Source organism: Corvus hawaiiensis, chromosome 14 (assembly GCF_020740725.1).
Source record: "Corvus hawaiiensis isolate bCorHaw1 chromosome 14, bCorHaw1.pri.cur, whole genome shotgun sequence".
Lineage (NCBI taxonomy): Eukaryota > Metazoa > Chordata > Aves > Passeriformes > Corvidae > Corvus > Corvus hawaiiensis.
The window spans coordinates 22673977-22692537 of NC_063226.1; the positions used below are offsets into that span (position 1 = coordinate 22673977).

At 65.8% G+C, this 18561-nt stretch overlaps 3 protein-coding genes across 6 annotated transcripts; 1 reads left to right on the forward strand and 2 right to left on the reverse strand.

Annotated features, from left to right (window-relative positions):
- Positions 1–342: 342 nt before the first annotated feature.
- SASH3 (SAM and SH3 domain containing 3) lies at positions 343–5444 on the reverse strand. Of its 3 annotated transcripts, none has more exons than XM_048319107.1 (8): positions 5267–5444; positions 2951–3043; positions 2565–2714; positions 2336–2483; positions 2114–2262; positions 1807–2013; positions 1373–1523; positions 343–1264 (listed from the first exon to the last, which is right to left on the reverse strand). In XM_048319107.1, exons 1-8 carry the CDS (start codon positions 5318–5320, stop codon positions 1077–1079), a joined length of 1140 nt encoding a protein of 379 aa, XP_048175064.1. In that variant the 5' UTR covers positions 5321–5444; the 3' UTR covers positions 343–1076. The 3 variants fall into 3 exon arrangements, with proteins under 3 accessions (XP_048175064.1, XP_048175063.1, XP_048175062.1); XM_048319106.1 differs by having other exon boundaries at positions 343–1261; positions 2336–2486; XM_048319105.1 differs by having other exon boundaries at positions 2336–2486; positions 5267–5443.
- Positions 5445–6079: 635 nt separating this feature from the next.
- Positions 6080–14217, reverse strand: XPNPEP2 (X-prolyl aminopeptidase 2). Of its 2 annotated transcripts, XM_048319366.1 has the most exons (22): positions 13934–14217; positions 11842–12653; positions 11004–11077; positions 10805–10915; positions 10655–10718; positions 10404–10508; positions 10179–10265; positions 9932–10078; positions 9716–9817; positions 9527–9608; positions 8955–9150; positions 8735–8824; positions 8524–8633; positions 8360–8437; positions 8201–8272; positions 8037–8097; positions 7802–7871; positions 7584–7688; positions 7150–7209; positions 6896–6972; positions 6671–6769; positions 6080–6396 (listed from the first exon to the last, which is right to left on the reverse strand). In XM_048319366.1, the coding sequence occupies exons 2-22, from the start codon at positions 11885–11887 to the stop codon at positions 6196–6198; spliced, it is 2037 nt and encodes a 678-aa protein (XP_048175323.1). In that variant the 5' UTR covers positions 11888–12653; positions 13934–14217; the 3' UTR covers positions 6080–6195. The 2 variants fall into 2 exon arrangements, with proteins under 2 accessions (XP_048175323.1, XP_048175322.1); XM_048319365.1 differs by lacking the exon at positions 13934–14217 and having other exon boundaries at positions 11842–12730.
- A 1833-nt stretch (positions 14218–16050) lies between these two features.
- APLN (apelin) lies at positions 16051–17924 on the forward strand. The gene is made up of 3 exons (XM_048318830.1): positions 16051–16126; positions 16954–17125; positions 17209–17924. The coding sequence occupies exons 1-2, from the start codon at positions 16051–16053 to the stop codon at positions 17118–17120; spliced, it is 243 nt and encodes an 80-aa protein (XP_048174787.1). The 3' UTR covers positions 17121–17125; positions 17209–17924.
- Positions 17925–18561: the final 637 nt, after the last annotated feature.

Genomic DNA, 18561 nt, shown 5'->3' on the forward strand with positions numbered 1-18561 from the left:
CCCTGGCCTCTCGTGCCACCCTGCTCTCAGCAGTGGTGAGGAGCGGGTGCAGCCGGGACCCTGCTCCCTCTGGAGCCTCCCTGTGCCTCCCAGCTCGCTCCTTGCCGCTGGCCCTGGATGAGGTGCGGTGTTAAAGCGGCACCTGCACTGCCCCCTGTCCCGGGTGAGAGGGCAGAGCTGCCACAGCAGCTCCCAGCTGGAGTGTGCCAGGGAAGGAGCCCCGGCCTCCCTGCCACGGCCCCGCAGCCAGCCCAGCCCCATCCTGTTCCATCCCCCGGGGACAGGGGTCCTGCGCCCCACCCCGTGGGAGTCACCCCAACACGCTACTGACCAAATCTCCAATTCAGTGTGAAAAAGTGTATTTTTTGGCTCTGCTGCTCCCTGTTCCACGCGGTGTGTGGAGTGCTGCCTGCCGGGACCCGCCTGCACGGGTCAGGGTCTCCAGAAGCAAGGAAGGGGTTGGGTGAGGGTTGGGTGTTCTTTTTTTTTTTTTTTCTTATTATTATTTTTTTTTTATTTTAAAACAATGAAGGAAACTTAATTGGTTTGAAAATGGCTGAGCTGTAGCCCCTGTGTGTCTGTACTGCCCCAAGCCAGCTGCCTCTTCCCCCTTCCCTGTGTCTTTCCAGGCCTCTCCATCTCACGCTTCCAGTGTGTCTTAGCTGTGTTATTTGCATCTTGCTGTCGCCCACGGCGGGTGAGGGGGGTCTCCGTGTGTCCATGCTGGGAAGTGTCAGTGTCCTGGGAAGGCTTTAGTTGCCTGCAGACACAGCTTTCCTCCCCAGCTCCCTTCCTGAGCCTGCTGGCAAACCTGGGAAAAGGCAGCCAATGCCTGTGGTGTCCTGGCGGGGAGCGCGGTGCCCCGGCGTGCCCAGAGCCCCTGGCAGTGGTGCCAGGCAGTGCCGTGCAAAATGTCCTGGGGCTCCTTGTGCCCACCCAGCATCTGGCTCTGGTGCAGGGGCCGAGCTGGGCCCCGAGGTGCCACCACTGGTGCTCCCCTGTCCCCTACCAGCAGCCATCCCCTCCAGTCCACCCCACTGTTAGGGCCAGAGCGGGAAGCGGCAGTGCCGGCGGGCTCAGGGGGATTCTGCCATGGAGACAGCCCCCAGCTGCTCCTCGGGACCCCTCAGCTCGGCCTCCTCCCGGCTGCCATCCAGGGTCTCTGATCCCTCAAAGCAGCCGGAGTCCCGAGGAATGTCTCCTTTGGGCCCTGAGGGCGATGGCAGGGCTTCGGAGGTGTCAGCATCCTCCGGCTCGCTGGCTGCTGAGAGAGGGGCCGTGGCATTAGTGGTGCTGCTGGGGTGCCCTGTCGGGGGGTCTGCCACCCCTCCCCAGGACTGGGGGGTCTCCCACCCCTCCCCAGGACTCTTACTGTCGTAGTCCAGGAGGAGCTCGGCGGCCGTCAGCAGCTTGGCGCGGTGCTGGGGGTCCGTGATGTGCAGTTCGTTCAGGTGGGTCTCCCGCAGCTCCTTGAAGTCCTCCAGGGTCTGGTACCCGTTCAGCAGGAGGGTGGGGGTGTGCTCCTGGGTGGGGGGCGTGGGCAGGGGTGAGCGGGGCTCGGGTGGCTCCCCTGGCTCCCTCCCCTGACCCCCAGTGCTGGCCTGTGGCTCCCGCCTCAGCGTGGGTCCATGGTGGGCACCTGCCCCCACGTTACCCAGAAATGCCCCATGTGTCCCCTCTGTGCCCCTGGGTGCTTGGTGGAGGGACCCCCGCGGGCGGGGGACAGTGAAGGGGAGGGGGTGGTCCCAGTGCTGGCACGCCGGTCACAGCTGGGTGCTGCTGTCCCCCACGGCCCCTGTCCCCCACCTGCAGGTTGATGCGCTCCAGCAGCTCATGGAGGGTCTTGGGCTTGAGGCGCTTGTTCCGGCTGGAGCCCCGGCTCCTGCGGGCAGGGACTGTCTCCTCAGGGATCACATCCACGTAGATGAACTTGAAGGAGCCCACCCTGTTGTTGAGCAGCCCCGTCCAGGTGCCCACAGGCGGCTTCTCGATGATGCCAATGATGTCCCCTTTCTAGGCCGAGGGACATGGGATGGCGGTGGGTGCAGCCTTGGGGAACACCCCCACCTCAGGGGTGTCCCCAGCCACCCTCCCTCCCTCCCCAGGGGCTCACCCGCAGCTTCAGGGAGTCCTTGTCGTAGGGGCTGGGGGTGAAGTCGGTGTGGACACGGGCCCGGCCGCAGAAGGGGCCGGTGTAGGCTGGGACAGTCTCCTCCAGCCGCCGGCTGTCCCCAGGATCGGCAGGGCTGGGAAGGTCGCTGCCTGCAGAGAGGAGGGGGTCAGGATGCGCCCGGCTGGAGACGCGGGGCCAGTGTCCTGTCGGGGCCGGCCTCACCGCTGGACATCTGGCGTCTGAGGGCTGGGCGCCCGTCCTCCTCCTCCTCCAGCTCCAGGTACGACAGGGGCACCTTGTCATGGCTCCGCTCTTCCGTGCTGCTGGCTGGGGACAGGGGGCATGGGGACCCCTCCTCCTCCACCTCTCCCTGCTGGGGGTACCGGGGTCAGGCCGAGGGAGGGGGACCTGTCCCCCACTCACCTGTCCGCGTCCCCACAGCCCCGCTCACCTTCCCCTCGGCCAGCGCTCTCACGGCCATCCTGCCCATCTTGCGGTTCATGGTGCGGGAGATGACCGCCCGCCACTTCCTGCCCAGCTTCGTCCCGCTGCTCCGCCCGGCATCCTCGGGACTGGCACTGCTGGCATCATCCTCAGGGATCTGCCAGGGGGATGGAGAGTGAAGGCAGAGCCCCCCACGCGGGGCAAGCCTCGGCAGGGTCACACAGGGCTGTGAGACCCCAAATCCCAGCAAGGCTGGCACCCTGGGGCTGCTCCGTGACACCTGGGCCACTGGTAAGACCAGGAGTTTTGGGAAACCAGCTCTGAAATGGGCTGTTCCCGGGGGAGCAGGATGTGTCAAGGGGTGCTGCTGCCCCAGGCATGCTGGGAACTCACGTTCTCCTCCAGGCTGAACTCCTCGTTTGACACGGGGGAGCTGACCTTGGACTTGCTGAAGTCCTTGAAGCTGCTGGAACGCTGTAGGGAAAGCTGGAAGCAGGGGCAGAGGTGTGAGGGGGGAGATGGAAAGGTGTGAGGGCTTCTTCCTGCATCCCCTGCCCCAGTTCCTCTCCTCCCTTTGGGCTGCTCTGCCCATCCCAGGGTGATGCCAGTGCTGGGAGGAGTTTTTGGCTGGCACAGCCTTTCCTGTCTGCCCTCTTCCAGGAGCTGCCGTGTGCCGTGAACTCCCCAACCTGGGATGCGGAGCTCTCGGTGCCTGTGCAGCTGCTTGGCACAGCATTCCGAGGGCAGGGATGCTCTGGTGTGGAGCCTGGCACTGCCATGCTGGGAGCAGCCCAGGGCTGTGCCATGTTGCCACGCTGGCACATGGGCCAGGACATGGGGGGACACAGGGCTCTGCAGTGCCGCAGCTCCTCTCAGCACAGGTGGGCAGGCAGTGAAGGGCTGGTAGCACCAGAGCAGCCATGTCCCTGCTGCTACCCACAGGGTCAGCTCCAGGACTGAAAGTTTCCGTGTTTTCCGCCTGTGAGTGTCACCACACAGCCCAGAGAGCACACCCTCAGCATCCCCAGCTGGCTTGGTGCCACCTCCATGCCTAAGCCATCAAAGCTGGTTTTGGAGCTCAGTCCTGGCACACCTCTCCATCCCCTCCCCTTCCATTCTTTCCTGTGCCCCCTGCCCGCCTTCCTCTCCCTGGCCTCAGGTGCCTGTCTCACACAGAAGGGTGTCTCCACGCCAGGAGCGCCCTTGGTGCCAGCACAGCCACATGGTCCCAGGTGTCCCTCATCCCTGGATGCCAGCACCAGCGTGCTCACATTGGGGCACGCTGAGCTCGGCTGCCACCGCCAGCCCTCTTGAGGCCCTCGGAGCACACACCACGGTGCTCGCTCTGCTGCCACCACCACCACCAGGGATTTCCGTTCTCAAGCAGCTCTGCCAGCTCCTGTGATGGCTGAGGCCCTTCCCAGCCCTGCACAGCCTGGCCCTGTGCTGTCCCCTCTTTATTCTCCTCCTCATTCGCCCCTCACATCCCTAAGCACTCGGTTTTGCCGTTCCTTGCAGAGGGCTGGCTCTCAGTGTGTCACCCAGCTGCCCATCCGCAGTGGCTTTATGCGGCAGGGCCGGCTCCAGGTGCATCCGTGCAGAGGGGATGCTGGCTTCTGCCCTGCTCCCACCCCAGTGCCCTGAATCCACCCGATCCAGGTGCACCGAACCCCCCCAGGGCTTCACTGCTGAGACAGGACAGCTCTGCAGCTGGGAAAGCCGCTGCCCTGGGGCTGGAGGAGCCATGGAGGGCCCGGCAGTGGGATGTGAGTCAGGGCGGCCGGGCTCTCCCGGCGCAGGGCAGGGAGGGGGAAGTGAGACTGGCTGTGGCTGGGCAAGGGCAGGGGATGCCCACTGGGATTGCCCGGGCTGGATGGGCCACCGCGGTGCAGGGAGGGGGACTTCACCCAGATTTCCTGCGGGAGCTCGCCAGCACGGAGGAGCTGCCAGAGCAGGGAGTGTGCCTGTCATGGGCAGGACCCCGTACCAGGCACTGCCCCTGCTCCCCGCGGTGACTTACTGATGCTGATGCCAGCCCAGCAAAGCTTGGCAAGAGCTGAAGTGCCAGCTGGTGCGAGACCTGGCGGGGGATGAGGAGCCAGTTTGGGCCCCACTGGTGACTTCAGCCACAGGGTGGCACATGGCCGTGCCACGCACGGGGCTCTCGAGAGGCCGTGGCACCGGCAGCTGGGGCTCCCGTGGCTCCCGTGGCTCCCGTGGCTCCCGTGGCTCCCGTGGCTCCCGTCTCGGAGCGGTGCTGCCGGAGGAAGCGGCTGCCGCACGTGACGGAGCTGCAGCCCGACCGCAGCACCTTGCACAGCCATGGCCCCCAGGAAATGACGGGCGGCCGCCCACGCCTGGCGAGGCCATGGGGGGGGGGGGCACAGCGTCCCCCAGCACAGCCCCACGGGTCCCACCGGCACCCCAGCTGGCACCCACGCTGACCCCGGGGGCTGTGCATCCCAGCCACCCATCCCAACGGGATGGAAGCCAGAGTGGGAGGTGGACAAGGCCAGGACCACGCACTGGCGAGGCCACAGTGGCTGGTGGCAGCAGAGACGGACCGATGGCAGGGCCGCTGCCACGCTGTCCCAGCCCCCTGGCACCAGCTCTGCTGCTCAGCATCCCCCGGCAGCCCAGGCTGGAACAGCTCTGGATGTGCCGGGACATCTGCGGTGCTGAGGGCAGCTGGATGCCGCCAGCACTCACCTTCCTGTGTCCCGGCTCCTTGTCCCCGGCGTTGGAGGGCTTGCGGCGGAGCATGGCGCGGGGGCCGGTGGCGAGGGCAGCGTCCGGCAGCGCCGAGCACGTCCCGACCCGCGGCACCGGCACCGAGCCGGGAGCGCACAGGAAGCTGGCGGTCACATGAGAGGCGCTTGCAGCCGTGCTCAGGGTGGCTGCCGAGGCGCGGGCTGGGGTAGGAGGAAGGAAACCCTCCACCGAGCTGCTGCCCTGCCCGGGGCCCCTGGGTGGGAACGGTGTCTGTGCCCTGCACCTCTCGGCAGCGCTGCCCCTCCGTGACGCTGCCCCTGCCCTGCCTCCCCTCGGCGGTGCTGCTGCCCCTCGGTGCTGCTGCCCCTTGGCCATCTGCAGATGGGCAGCGTGTGTCCCCCAATGCAAAAGGTGACAGTCCCCAACCCCTCTGTCGTGCCTGCTCATCCTGCTGGGACGTGATAGCCAAGCCCTCTGCGTGACACTTGGTCGGGGATGCCCCCGTTATTTCAGGTCCCCCCGGCTCGGCATCACACCCAGGTGGGACATGCTTATGGTCACCCCGCTGCTGGCACCCGTGGGGACATCCCTGGTTGTGCTGGCTGCCCTGCACCTTCTCACTCCAAATCCTCCATCTTCTGCCCCAGAATTACAATCTGCCCAGATCCATCTTCTCACTGTCGGCATTGGCTTGGTCGCCCCAGGGCTGGACAGAGGGCACAAGTAGGGTCACAGGAGGGAGTTAGGGGCCGGACTGCAGCCCTACACCGGCCGTCGAGGCAGCGCTCAGCACATCGGGCACAGCAGGGCCCGCCTTGCTCATGTTTAATCACAAACGAGCAAATAGAATCCAACAAAACGAGGAAGTGAGCACGGGGGAAGACCCGGCCGTGCTGGGAGGGGGTGGAGGGGCCATCGGTGCGGGCTCAGGCCCCCAGCCCACCGAGCAGCACCGAGAGCAGCGAGGCGAGGACCAGCGTTCCCGCGGCGGCGGTGCCGGCGCCGTTCACCGGGAAGGGCTGGGTGCTCTTCTGCAGCCACTCGTACTCCTCCTCCAGCCGCTGCCGCCGCAGCTCCGGCCCCACGTGCGCCCGGATCCTCTCGTAGTAGGAGTTCAGGTACCGGATCTGCACCCAGGCACCACGGGGAGCTGCGGGGGGGGCGGCCTGGATGCCGCCCCCCCTTTGGCCCTCCCCGTCCAGCTGCCCCACAGCCCGACCACTGGCCCCACCTGCAGAGCTCATTGTCCCTCTTCATCCACACATCCATCCCTGCTCTATCCTCATTTACCCACTCCAGCCTCATGGCATGGTTCTGGCTTTTTGCTGCATCCACCCCCCCAGCCCCCTGTGCTGACCTCGCATCCCTGCTCTGCTCCCCACCCTGAGCACACCTCCGTACCTGCTCTGGGGACAGGAGTCTGAGGTCGATGAGGTTGCGGTCATAGGGCACCAGGGACATCATCTCGAAGGTCAGAAAAGGCGTCTCCCCGCTCTGGTGCTGCCATAGAGCGGCGTCATTGGGGTGTCCCCAACCCCCTGAGAGTTGCCCTCACCCCTGACTCGATGCAGGCCCCCACGCTGTGCCACCCCTGTCCCCCCTGTCACCCCATCCCCATCGCCCTACCTCTGTCTGTGCCTCCACGACAAGGACGACATCCTCAATGCGGATCCCAAACTCTCCATCCTGGTAATAGCCGGGCTCTGAGGGCCAGGAAGATGCCTCATGAGCCCCCAACCCCAGAGGCTTCCCCAGCCCACCCCAGCAGGGCTGGATCTGGCCCCTGAGTGGGGCTGAGAGCTGACACCCCATCCCTGGTTGAGCTCTGTGCCCAGGGTTGTCCCAGAGAGCCGGGGTGCCGCCAGGGTGCCGGGACATACCGATGGAGGTGAACATGCCGGCCTCCAGCGGCACGTTGTTGGACTGGAAGCCCACGGGCCCTGCAGGGACATAGGGTGGGTTAGAGCTCTGGGGACGGCATGTGCTGCAGGGACACCCCAGCAAGGACCACAGAACCACCAAGGCAAGGACTGTGGGGCCATCCTGACAAGGACCACTGATAGGATCATCCCAGTAAGGACCTTGGGACCACCTCTGCAGGGATCATAGGATCGTCCCAGCAAGGACCACATAGTCACCCTGGCAAGGATCATGGGTCCACCCTGGCAAAAACCACAACATGCTGCAAGTAGGGATTCCCCTGCCCCTTGGAGAGGCTCTGCTGGGTGATTAGAAGCCCCCAGCAAGCTCCTGTCCTCATCCCTGTCCCCGTAGCTCAGCCCACATACCCAGCACCAGTGCTGGTGGCACCTACACTCGTGGACTGAGAGGAAGTTGCCGATGCCATGGCCAGTCCCGTGGCCGTAGTTGAGTCCAACGTCCCAGAGCGCCCGGCGGGCGAAGGACTCCACCGTTCTCCCTGGGGAATGAAGAGGTGGGATAGGGGCCACGGAGTTTATGAGGCCCCCCAGTGCCCTCCTGCTCCCTGTGCCAGGGGTTCTGTGCAGGGCCAGTGCTGGGTTTGGCACCCACCTGCTGTGTGTGACGGAAAGACGAGGCGGGAGAGGTCAATGTTGCCCATCAGCACACGGGTGTAGGCTTCCTGTGGGGCAGGGTAGGGGGTGAGCAGAGTGGTACCCAGACACTCACCCCTGCACATCCAGCCCTGGCCGGGACTGTGGTGCTGAGTGCCACGGGGAGTGCTGGGCAGTGCAGGGGGTGCTGGGCAGTGCAGGGAGATGTTGGCTGACATGGGAGGGGCTGGTACCTTCTGCAGCGGGGTGGGCTCACCCCAGTGCACTGTCCGAGTGATGTCTGTTGTCCCGTCCCTGCAAAGGGGGGTCATGAACGGGGCTGATGCAGCCCCAGCGCTGGCTTTGGGGGCCCCCGGATGTGGGGCTGTTGGGGGGGTCTCTGGTCAAAGCTACGCACAGATATTGCCCTCCGGTGTCGAAGAGGTACATCTCGCCCGCAGACAGCGTCCGGCTGCTGCCATTGGAGGGGCTGCGAGGGGAGGGGGGTCAGAGCCCTCTCCCAGCTGCCCATTGCCCACTGCCCCCTGCCCACTGCCCACCACTGCCCCAGCCATACCTGTAGTGGGCCAGCGCCGCGTTGAGCCCGCTGGCCGAGATGGTCTGGAAGCTGGGCCCGCGGCTGTGCTCCTGGGCCCTGGAAGGCAGCAGGGAGGCAGGGAGGTGCTGGGGGTCCCCGGCTGCCCTTTGCTGGGCAAGGTAGGCCTGGGGGGCAGCACTGACCAGCGAAGTGCATTGATGTGCTGAGCCCCCAAAAACTCGTCCACCTGCCCCTGCGGGACTGTCTTCTCCAGCCACAGCAGGTACTGGATGACGGCCACCGCGTCCCGGACCTGGGGGTGCCCGGGGGCACCGGGGAGGGGGCATCAGCACCCCGCTTCCTCCGGTCTGCCCCCAGTCTGCAGGGGACTGTGGGGAGGGGGACAGCCCTTACGTGGGCAGCTCGCAGCATCTCCTGCTCATGGACATTTTTCACAGCCTTGGCCATCATGACAGGCGAGTAGTTCTCCTCCAGCAGCTTCTCCTGCGAGGGCAGGCAGGAGGTGGCACAGCTGCCTGTCCCCTCAGGCCCCAGGGGCAGCCCCAACGCGGTGACATGGGGCTCTCCCCGTGCCTGCAGGAGCCACGTGCCCCATGGCCAGGTCGGTGCCCACCTGGGGGATGATGCCGTAGAGGCCGTAGGTGGTGTACTCGGTGCCCAGCCACACGGTGACGTTGCCCTGGGTGTAGCGGCGCAGGTGGGCGCTCACCTGCCCGTACTCCTGCAGCTCCACGCAGAGCGGCCCCGGGCAGCCCGAGCGCAGGGACTCCCGCGCCGCCACCGAGAGCCGGGAGCCCTCCACGAACAGGCTGGGGAGGGAGCGGGACGGGGCAGGCAGAGATGTGGTGGTCACCTGCTGCCTTTGGTTCCCCCCAAGCCCGGCAGAGAGGAGGGACCTGGGGGGCTCAGAGGGAATGCTGGGCTGGGAATGGGAGGAACTCAGGCTGTGAGGAAAGGGAGTGTGCCGTGCCCTGGGCTGGGAGCCGGGGGATGGATTGGGAAAGATGTGTGTCTCAGAGGGACAGTCGGTGGGGCTGGGCATGGCAGGATGTGGTGGCTCTGGGGCTGGGGGCAACGGGGCTGAGAGGAGAACCCCATGGGGGCTGGCTCAGGAAAGGAAGGGTGGAAGGGGGGTGGGTGGTGAGCCCCTTCCATGCCCCGTGCCCACAGGGACATGCTGCCCACCTTATGGTTGTGTTGGTCAGGAGGGTGTAGGAGTAGAAGACGGGGTTGTAGGGGATGTCGTCTCCACGGAGGTTGAAGAGCCCTGCCAGGAACGAGACCTCCATGCCTGTGACCGCCACTGCCCTCCCAGCCCCAGGGTTCGAGCCCACGGCACCTGCCATGGCAGCACCACGGCACCTGGGTACTTACAGGCCGTCTCCTCCAGCCCCGACAGCAGCACGGCTGTGGGGCGTCGCACGTGCTGCTCCATCCGCTGCCGGATCCTGGCCACCTTCTCCTGCCAGCTGCTCCCTGGGAGTCGGGCAAGCGGTCAGCTCAGTGCAGGGACCACCGCAGCCCCAGGCTGTGGGTGAGCGCCCACCCAGCAGCTGTGGGAGATCAGACCTGTGGGGTCTGGGGTCAGACCTGTGAACTCTGCTGGGAGGCTGTAGATCTCGGTGGAGGAGGGAAGGGGTCTTTGGTCACCCCATGCCTGATCCACAAGGTTGGTCTCGAGGGGGATTAGGGTCCGGCCGGAGCCGTGTAGAACCCGGCTGTAGCTGTTCCAGGTGTCTGGGGGGTGAGCAGCCCGCAGGTTGGGGCTCCTGGTAAATCTGCACCCAGGGGCTGCCCTCCCGTGGACAGGGTGACCCCCAGTGTTAGCCAGCCCTACCGATGGAGAAGAGGAAGGGGTCCAAGCTGACATTCCCCCCCGCAGGAACCGCCTTCAGGATCCACATCCCGATGGATTCGATGGAGGCTGCAGGGGAGAGCTGGGGTGGCACCACGAGTTTGTGCTGCGTCCCAGCCTGCGCTGAGCCCAGAGGAGGCTGTGGCAGGGGTTGGGGGGCTCCTGGGAGCGGGGAGACTCAGCAGCCCCCGTCCTGCCCCCACTGACTTGTCCTCTGCAGCTCCCAGTTGCAGTCCAGCTCCCGCTCTGCCTGGGTCCAGTAGCGGCTGTCAGTCCACAGGGCAGCCTTGTCCTGCGTCACCACAGCAGTGCCTGGGACAGGAGTGGGGGCTCAGGCTCACCTCTCTCTCTCTCCCTGCAGCTGGCAGGGACCCCCAGAGGCTCTCAGGGAGTGGGACCATGCCATGTGCGTGGATCTCCGGGAATGAGGAGCAGCAGGGTTTGGGGGATGCCCTCACCTGCAGAGCCGGTGAAACCGGTGAGCCAGCCCAGCCGCGCGTCCCGCTCGGAGATGTACTCGCTCTGGAGCCGGGATGGAGCCGTGAGAGGTGGCTGTGGGCGCCGGCGGGGAGCGGCTCCCCGGGGGCGCGGGGGGACTCCTGCCTTACCATGTGGGCATCCGTGGAGGGCACGATGTAGGCGAGGGCGCCGTGGGTCCGCATGGTACCCCGCAGCGCGGCCAGACGCGCCGTCGTGTTGGTGGCCGTCGGTGGCAGGTACTGGTGGCACAGGGAGACGTGCTGGGACTGGGGGGGACCCCATGCCGGGGGTCTCAGGAACAGGGAGGGGGAGCAGGGCGGGGCTCACCGGTGGGTCCACGGAGCAGTCCCGGATGTCATTCCTGGTGGAAGGAGCCTGTGGCACCCGCCCTGCAGCACAGCCTGTGGGCACGGCGACACCCGGGAGCCTCAGGCCACAGCCTGGGGGCCTGCTGGCCCTTTGCTCCAGCCCGGAACCGCCCCAGGCAGCTGTGACCCTCGTCCCCAGCCCCAAATGCCAGCCAGCCCAGCTTTGGGGCTTTTTACAAAACTCAGTGTTTTTAGCCCCAGGAACAGTGGGTGAAAACCAACGTCATCCCCTGGTTCAAGAGGAATTAAATCTGCCGGTGCCTATGGCACAGTGGGATCATCACAGGGAGCAGCTGGTGCCCAGCACGGAGCACAGAGGGGCTGCCAGGAGCCTGCCAGGAGCATCCCAGCGCTGGGGCCGTGGAAGGAGCTGGCTGATGGTGGGGCTGTGTCCAGCCGGACCCGGTCTCTCCCCAGGGTTGCTTGGCACAGGGTCCCACCACCACTCCCTGGGCTCTCCATCACCAGCTGGCACCTGGCTTCTCACCTTGGCCAAGGGCACAAGGCTTGGGTCCATGGGATAATGCAGGATGGGGTCATACTCAGCATGAGAGGCCTTGGGTACCTTGTCTCTGCACCCTGGAGGTCTGCTCCTGACCTGTCACCTGCCCCGGGCCCATCCCTGGGGCAGCTGGGCAGGGTGAGCCCCATGACACAGGCTGGCTCCTACCCCGGGGTGGACCCACCCCTGCTTCCCCCAGAGCTGTGGCTGGGACATCCCACGCTCTCCGTATGTGGCTCCTGGAGGTCGCAGATGTGCCGTCCCACCCCAGTGCCCAGCCCACCGCTGGCCATACCGTGAAGCAGGAGCGCCCAGGCTGCGATCCAGAGCGGGGGGCACATGGCTGCCCTGGCAGAGGCACCAAGGGGACACTGTGGGTGACAGGTCCCTCCTCCTGAGCCTTTGCCCCAGGGGCAGAGGGATGCGGGATGGGAGGGACGAGGCCCCAGCAGATACAGGGTGTGGGGAGCAGAATTTGCTGTCCCTTTGGAAAGCGAATTCCACTGCTAAATAAAAGCAAACAGCAAAATCAGCACAAAGTCCAAAGATCCTGCAGGAGCAGAGGTGGGAGCGTGCCAGCTAAGCCTGGCACCGCCTGATGGCCAGGGAGAAGTCAGAGAAAGGCTTTGCTCCCTGGGGAACGCCTGTGTTCTGGAGCTATGGAGAGCTGACATGGGATCTCTGGGGTGAGGGCCAGATGCCCCCCAAGCCAGTCAGCCCCCCAGGCCATCCCTCCTCCTCCACAGGACATGGAGCTGTGCAGGTGGGCACCAGCCCCTGTCCAGTGCCTGGGACCAGCAGCCCCTGTGCTCCATGGGAGGATCCTGCTGGGATGTGCCCTTTGTCCTGCCAGGTGCAGCAGCTCCGCACCTCCGTGCATCTGCCTTGCTAAAACCTCACTATCTTCATCATAAGGAGCCTTGACCCCGAGGCCCGTCACTGATGGCACAGGTTCTTCCAGCGGCTTTAATGACTCTGGTTGTGGAGGGAAGGGCTGGGAGAGGGGCAGACCTGCTGCCACAGGCACTGGAGGTGTCCATCCCGGGCATGGACACAGATCTTCAGGGATGAATGCACATTCCTACCCAGGACAGGTCATGGTTTGGTCTGGAAAGGACATTAGAGATCCTCTAGTTTTGACCCCCTGCCATGGGCAGGGACACCTTCCACTATCCCAGGTTGCTCCAAGCCCCTTCCAGCCTGTCATTGGACACTTCCAGGGATGGGGCAGCCACAGCTTCTCCGGTCAACCTGTGCCAGGGCCTGCCCACCCTCACAGGGAAGAACTTCCTCCCTGTATCTAATCCACACCAACCCTCTTTAATTTAAAACCACCCCACCTTGATCTGTTGCAATGGGCCCTGCCAAGAAGTTTGTCCCCACAGCCTCACATCCCCACCCAGTCTTCCTAGAGCACTCCCTACAGGATCATTGCTCATCACAGCCCATGAAGATCTTTGGGATGTGGCCCCACTTCCTGGGCCTGGGGTCCCTGCAGCCCAGCTCTCACAGGCTCGGCCTCGAGGCTGGACAAAGCTGGGTCTGTGTGGGGACCACGAACCCTCCGAGCTGCTGCCGCCTCTTCCCAGTGGCACTTCACGGCCTGTTGGACAGTGCCTGTCTGGCTGTGTCACCACACTGACTGTCCAGCTACATCACTGAGCTGTCTGGCTGTGTCACTGTTCTGCCTGTCCGGCTGTGTCCCCTCAGGGACTGTCCGGCTGCGTCCCCACACTGTCCGGTATGTCCGTGCCCGCCTGTCCGGCAGTGTCACCTTTCCCCCTGCCGTGGCACCGCTCCGGCTGTCCAGCTGTGGCACTGGGACCGGGCTCACCACGAGGTGGCACCAGGACGGCGCCGGAGCCGCACAGACCCTGTCCCGTGTCCCACTGTCCCGTGTCCCACTGTCCCGTGTCCTGTCCCTAAGCACCCTGCAGCTCCGGCAGCAGCAGGGCCGGGTGGTCCCCTCGCCACCCGGTCCCTCCGGCTGAGCCCTGGAACGCTCATGTCACGAATGCTCTCAGGCTGCCTGTGTCCCCGTCGCCCGCTGGTCCCCCCTCTGTGAGAGGAACCCAGGAAGGGGCAGAGGGGGGTCCCCATAAGGGGCAGGACAGGGACAGGTGGGAGGGGGACACCAAAGCTGCAGCGATTGTTTCCCAACGATGCGATGCGGTGCGTGGGGACAGTCAGGCAGCACTTTGCTGCCATCCTGTTCATTAGTGACACGCGTTAATGATGCTTCATCCTCCCTGCCTGGTTCCTGCCAGGGGCGGGGGCTGCGCCCCTCACCCCACGGCTGCACCCCACTCCCAGGGGGTCCGCACGGCGAGGGGGTCCCCACCCTCCTTATTCTCACCACTGAGCTCCACCCTGCAACGCCATCATACCCAGTGCCAGCCCGGTGCCATCATCCTCAACGGCATCCTCCTCCTCCTCGCCCAGCGCGGGGGTGGCACGGGCCGTCCCTGGGGACCCCCGGGGCCGCGTGTCGCTCCGAGCCAGCGTCAACAGGACGAAGCTCCTTGTCCGCCGTGCGTCCGGTGGGGCCCGTCCCTCCCGCGGGAGGTTTCCTCGAAGACGAGCCGGAGGAAGGCTTTGGGGGGACATCCTCCCTTTGTGGGCTATTGTTGGCCTTCCGTCACCTGCAGAGGCCGCGGGGTGACTCAGGCCGGAGTGACGCGCCCGGCAAACAGGACGCGGGGAGGGCGTGCGGGCGCAGGAATGCGGAAGGCGGTGGTGGCACCGGGATGCTGCCAGCATCCCTGAGGTGCCCCGGCAGGCAGGGTGTGCCTGGGGATGCCTGCCCGGGGGTGCACCACAGAGCTCGGCAGCCGGGCTGCAGGGGTGAGGCTGCAGCTCCTGGCCCCCCTGAAGGAGCACCCCCACTTTGGGGGTGCACAGCGCTGGAGGGGAGCGCTGACCCCACATTGCGCCAGAAGCGGGGGCTGCAGGAGAACCTGGCTGGGGTGAGGGGCCACAGCCAACAGGGCTGGAACAGGTTCAGGGGATGTGCCCCTCCCGTGTGCGGCCGTGACATGGTGCCCACACACCTGGTACAGCCCCTCCTTACATCCCCACACCCCTCCGTAGCCCTCTCTACAACCTTCCCAACCCAAATACAGTCCCCAGCCCTTCCTACAGCCCCCCATACACCCCGACCCCCCTACAGCCCCTCCTACAGCCCCCCATATACCCACACCCCCATACAGCCCCCCCCCCGCCCCTCTTTGCCCCCACACCTTGTCGGGACCACCCGCCCTCACCCCGCTGGCAGGGGCTGTCCCAGGGTGCAGTGTACTTGACACCCACCTTCTTGAGGGTTGATGTCACCCACCTTGTGGGGGGCTCACCCTGGCCAGCTGCCAGGTGTCCCCAAAGCTACTGGATCACTCCCTCCTCAACTGGACACGGAGGGAAAATACAAGGAAAAGACGGAAATAAGGACCAGGATGTGACCAGGTACGGGCACAGTTAAAACAGACTCAGTTTGGGGAAATTAATTGAATTTCATAAAATCATGGAATAATGGAATGGTTTGGGTTGGAAGGGACCTTAAAGACCGTCTTGTTCCAACCCCCTGCCATGGGCAGGGACACCTCCCACTGTCCCAGGTTACTCCCAGCCCCAATGTCCAGCCTGGCCTTGGACACTGCCAGGGATGGGGCAGCCACAGCTGCTCTGGGCACCCTGTGCCAGGGCCTCACCACCCTCACAGCCAAGAATTTCTTCCTAATATCTGATCTAAATCTCCCCTTTTATATATTTATCACCAATCAAATCAGAGCAGGATAATGAGAAAAAACCCCAGACCTTAACTGTTTTTCCCACCTCTCCCTTCGTCCTGGGCTCTAAGTCATTCCTGTTTTCTCTCCCTCCTCCCCTCTGGAGTGGGGGCTGTGGGCACCGACCCGCTGCAGACACTGCCTGGCTGGGGGGGCTGGAGGGGACTGTGGCTGGGGGGGCAGGACAGTGGAGGGTCCCAGAATCTGAGGGTCGGGCTGGGAGGGGTGTCCCAGGAGCAGGATGGATCCAGGCTGCATAGGGTCCCAGGCCAAGCTGGCAGCAGTGTTAGGGTCTGGGGGCCCAGCACGAGCATGGGTGGGGGGTCCTGGACCAGGGTGGATGCGTGGGTCCCAAAGTCAGTCTGAGTAGGGGGTCCAGGGCCGCACTGGGCACAGAGGCCGGGGCCAGGCTGGGAGTGGGTCCCAGATTCGGGCTGGATGGGGGTCCCCGGACAAGCTGGGGTGGTCTCAGAGCACTGGGGACGCGATGAGGGGGCTGTGGGTGGGGAATCCGCCGGAGGATGTGCCGGGAGGGGATCAGGCAGCAAACACGGATCGGGGGAAACCCGTGGAGGTGTCCAGCGGCGGGGCGGGGCAGGGCGGACACCTCCCCCCATCCCGGGGCCAGATGACGGGCGGCGGCGGGGCCGGGCCGGGCTCTCACCGCCTACAAATGCGGCTCCCCCGGCGGCCGCCCCCGCCGCCCCCCGCCGCCCCCCGCCATGGCCGCGCCGCGCCGGCTCCTGGCCCCGCTGCTGCTGCTGCTGCTGCTGCTGGGGCTCGTCCTGGCCGCCCCCGGTGAGAGAGGAACACTCGCGGGGACCCGGGCCGGCAGCGGGGGATGAAGGGAGTGCGGGAAGAGGGGACGGTGGAGACCGCGCCGGGGTGGCCGCGGGTTGGGGGGCGCGGGGGGACCGGCACCCCCGCCCGCACCGCCGGGATCCGCTGGGCTGCGGAAACACAAAGCGCTTACTTTGGAGCCGAAAACTACCCGGTCCTCCGAGCACAGCGGGAACGTCCGGAGCCGCGGTGACAGCCTCGGGGCATCGCCGGGTCCCGCAGCGGGACCCACGCGGGGCTCGGCCCCGGCTGCAAACCGGCCCCGCGGGGGTGTGGGGCTGGCGGTGCTGGGACCGGAGCTGGGACCAAAGCATCCCAGACAGACGCCCCGGGGGAGCAGGACCAGTGCTGGCACTGGAGCATCTCCGCCAGGCACCCAGGGGAGCAGGACCAGTGCTCAGGGACCAGAACATCCCGGCCAGGGGCTCCAGGGCCCCGGGGAAATGGGATCGCTGCTGGGAGCACCAGGCACCACGGGGATGTGGGGGAACGGCTCAGGGTGAAGGGCTGAGGGTCTCGGTGGCACAGAGGAGGGGGTGGCTGTGGCCGAAGGCGGGGGCTGGGCAGCCCCGTGCCCCGCAGTGAGGCTGGTGGCCGTGGCCGCACGAGGTGGCCATGCGTGGCACAGGTGGCCGGGCCGCCCCGGCACAGGAAGCACTTGGCAGTGATGGCTCTTGTTGGGGACAATCCAGGAAACCGGCCGGCCCGGGGCCAGGCAGTCCACGGTACTATTGCCCCTGTCCTGCGTGGCGACACATGGCTAACGCTGTTCCTGGTGTCCTCAGGGCCACTGGGGCAGGCGCCGGACGGGAAGGATGCCCAGGATGGCCTCACCCGAAGGCTGGTGCGGCCGCGGGGTGCACGGCGTGGGACCGGGCAGCGGCAGGGCGGCTGGCGGAGGTACCGGCGGCCCCGGCCCCGGCTCTCCCACAAGGGGCCCATGCCATTCTGAGCCAGGTGAGGTGCGGTGGGGCGTGGGGGACGCAGGGAAACGTGTGACGGTGCATGAGGGAACTCACACGGGCTTGCTCTCGTTGCAGGGCTGCCGCCAGCCTTCCATGGACACGGCTTCCATCGCTCGCGCCGCGTCCTCGCCCGCTCTGCTCATCCTCCGGCCCTGGGCGCGGGGTACCCCCTGTAAGCCCTCGGCTGGCCCCACCTTCTCCCGGCGATTGCTCCTGGTGGCCCCGGTGCCGTGTCTGGCACTGTGGGTGTGTTCTGCCCCTCCTCGCCACCTCCCAGGGCTGGCTGGAAGGGGGTTGCCTGCAGAGGGGCCAGGGTTGCCACGATGCCCTGTCCCGGTGGGCACGGGGCTGGCTTGGGCATGGGCCCGCTGGGACCGCGGGCTTTGCGCAAAGCACTTTGTCAGGTGGAGCAGCTTCTCCTCAGGGGTCCATGAGCTGCCTCGGGGTCCTGCCCCAGCCCTGTCTGTCACCCCCACGCCAGGGGGGAGCACAGAGCTTGTCCTGGGTCTATTTATTCCCCTGGTGCTCATCCCACACCCTGGGTGAGCTGCCCTCCCTTTCCCGCTGGCAGACCCTCCCGGGGACCCCTGTGCTGTGGGGTGCCCACCCAGGACACGCTCTGGGGCCCTGGGCCCCTCTGCTTCACGCCGTGGGACAGCAGGAGCAGGGGGGCACTGGGGGCTCTGTCCAGCTCTGCCATACACCAAAGGAGGGGCCCTGGCTCTGAGTTGGGCCCTGCTGATCATCTCCTGTGTCTGTAAAGATTTATTCCATGTAAATATATCTTTATAATAAAGAGTTATGATTGTTAACTCAGTAAATGCTGATTTCTGGAAGGGCAGGTAGGGGTTGCTCTCCTGCTGGTGGGGAGGGATCTCAGGTCCCTCTGCTCCCTCCTGGGGCTGTCTGTAGGCACTGGGGGTGCTGGCAGCCCCTTCCCCAGCCCACTGCTAGCAGAGAAGGTGCTCAGCAAGGAGTGAAGCCATGTGCTGAGCCTGTGGAATTGGCGAGGAGAGCGGGAAAACACAGGTCAGAGAGGCTGAGAGATGGAGGAGGGGATGCTGGAAGGGCACAGGGATGCTGGTCCCTTGGGCAAGGAGAGGGGCTGGGGCACCAGCAGTCCTGGTCACAGCTCTCACTGGTTCCGTATGACTCTGCTGCTGTTGGACACTCTGGGTGGTTTGCTGGATCCTCCCTTTCCCCCTGACCCCACCAGCCCTGGGCAGCTGCCCCACAGCCCTGTACACCCAGGCAGCTGTGAGTGCTGGGTACTGCCACCTCCATCCCGGGCATCCCTGTCCCTTGTGTTCAGTCACTGCTATCCCTCCCTGTCCCGGGTATCCCTGGCATTCCTCTCCTCCGTGTCCCCATCCTTGCATCCCCATCTTGGTGTCCCCACCCCACGGGGCTGGGTGTGAGCAGGGCCCG

Excerpts from the sequence above, each read along its gene's own strand:
- XPNPEP2 (XM_048319366.1), bottom strand. The coding sequence starts at position 11,887 with ATGTGCCCCCCGCTCTGGATCGCAGCCTGGGCGCTCCTGCTTCACG. Across the intron at positions 10,509-10,654 it reads CGGTTTCACCGGCTCTGCAG|GCACTGCTGTGGTGACGCAG; the intron begins GTGAGGGCATCC and ends CTCCTGTCCCAG. Across the intron at positions 6,973-7,149 it reads CGGCATGTTCACCTCCATCG|AGCCCGGCTATTACCAGGAT; the intron begins GTATGTCCCGGC and ends CCTGGCCCTCAG.
- SASH3 (XM_048319105.1), bottom strand. The coding sequence starts at position 5,320 with ATGCTCCGCCGCAAGCCCTCCAACGCCGGGGACAAGGAGCCGGGACAC. Across the intron at positions 2,715-2,950 it reads AGTTCAGCCTGGAGGAGAAC|ATCCCTGAGGATGATGCCAG; the intron begins GTGAGTTCCCAG and ends TCCCCCTGGCAG. Across the intron at positions 1,265-1,372 it reads GCTCCTCCTGGACTACGACA|CAGCCAGCGAGCCGGAGGAT; the intron begins GTAAGAGTCCTG and ends CCCCTCTCTCAG.
- APLN (XM_048318830.1), top strand. The coding sequence starts at position 16,051 with ATGGCCGCGCCGCGCCGGCTCCTGGCCCCGCTGCTGCTGCTGCTGCTG. Across the intron at positions 16,127-16,953 it reads GCTCGTCCTGGCCGCCCCCG|GGCCACTGGGGCAGGCGCCG; the intron begins GTGAGAGAGGAA and ends TGGTGTCCTCAG.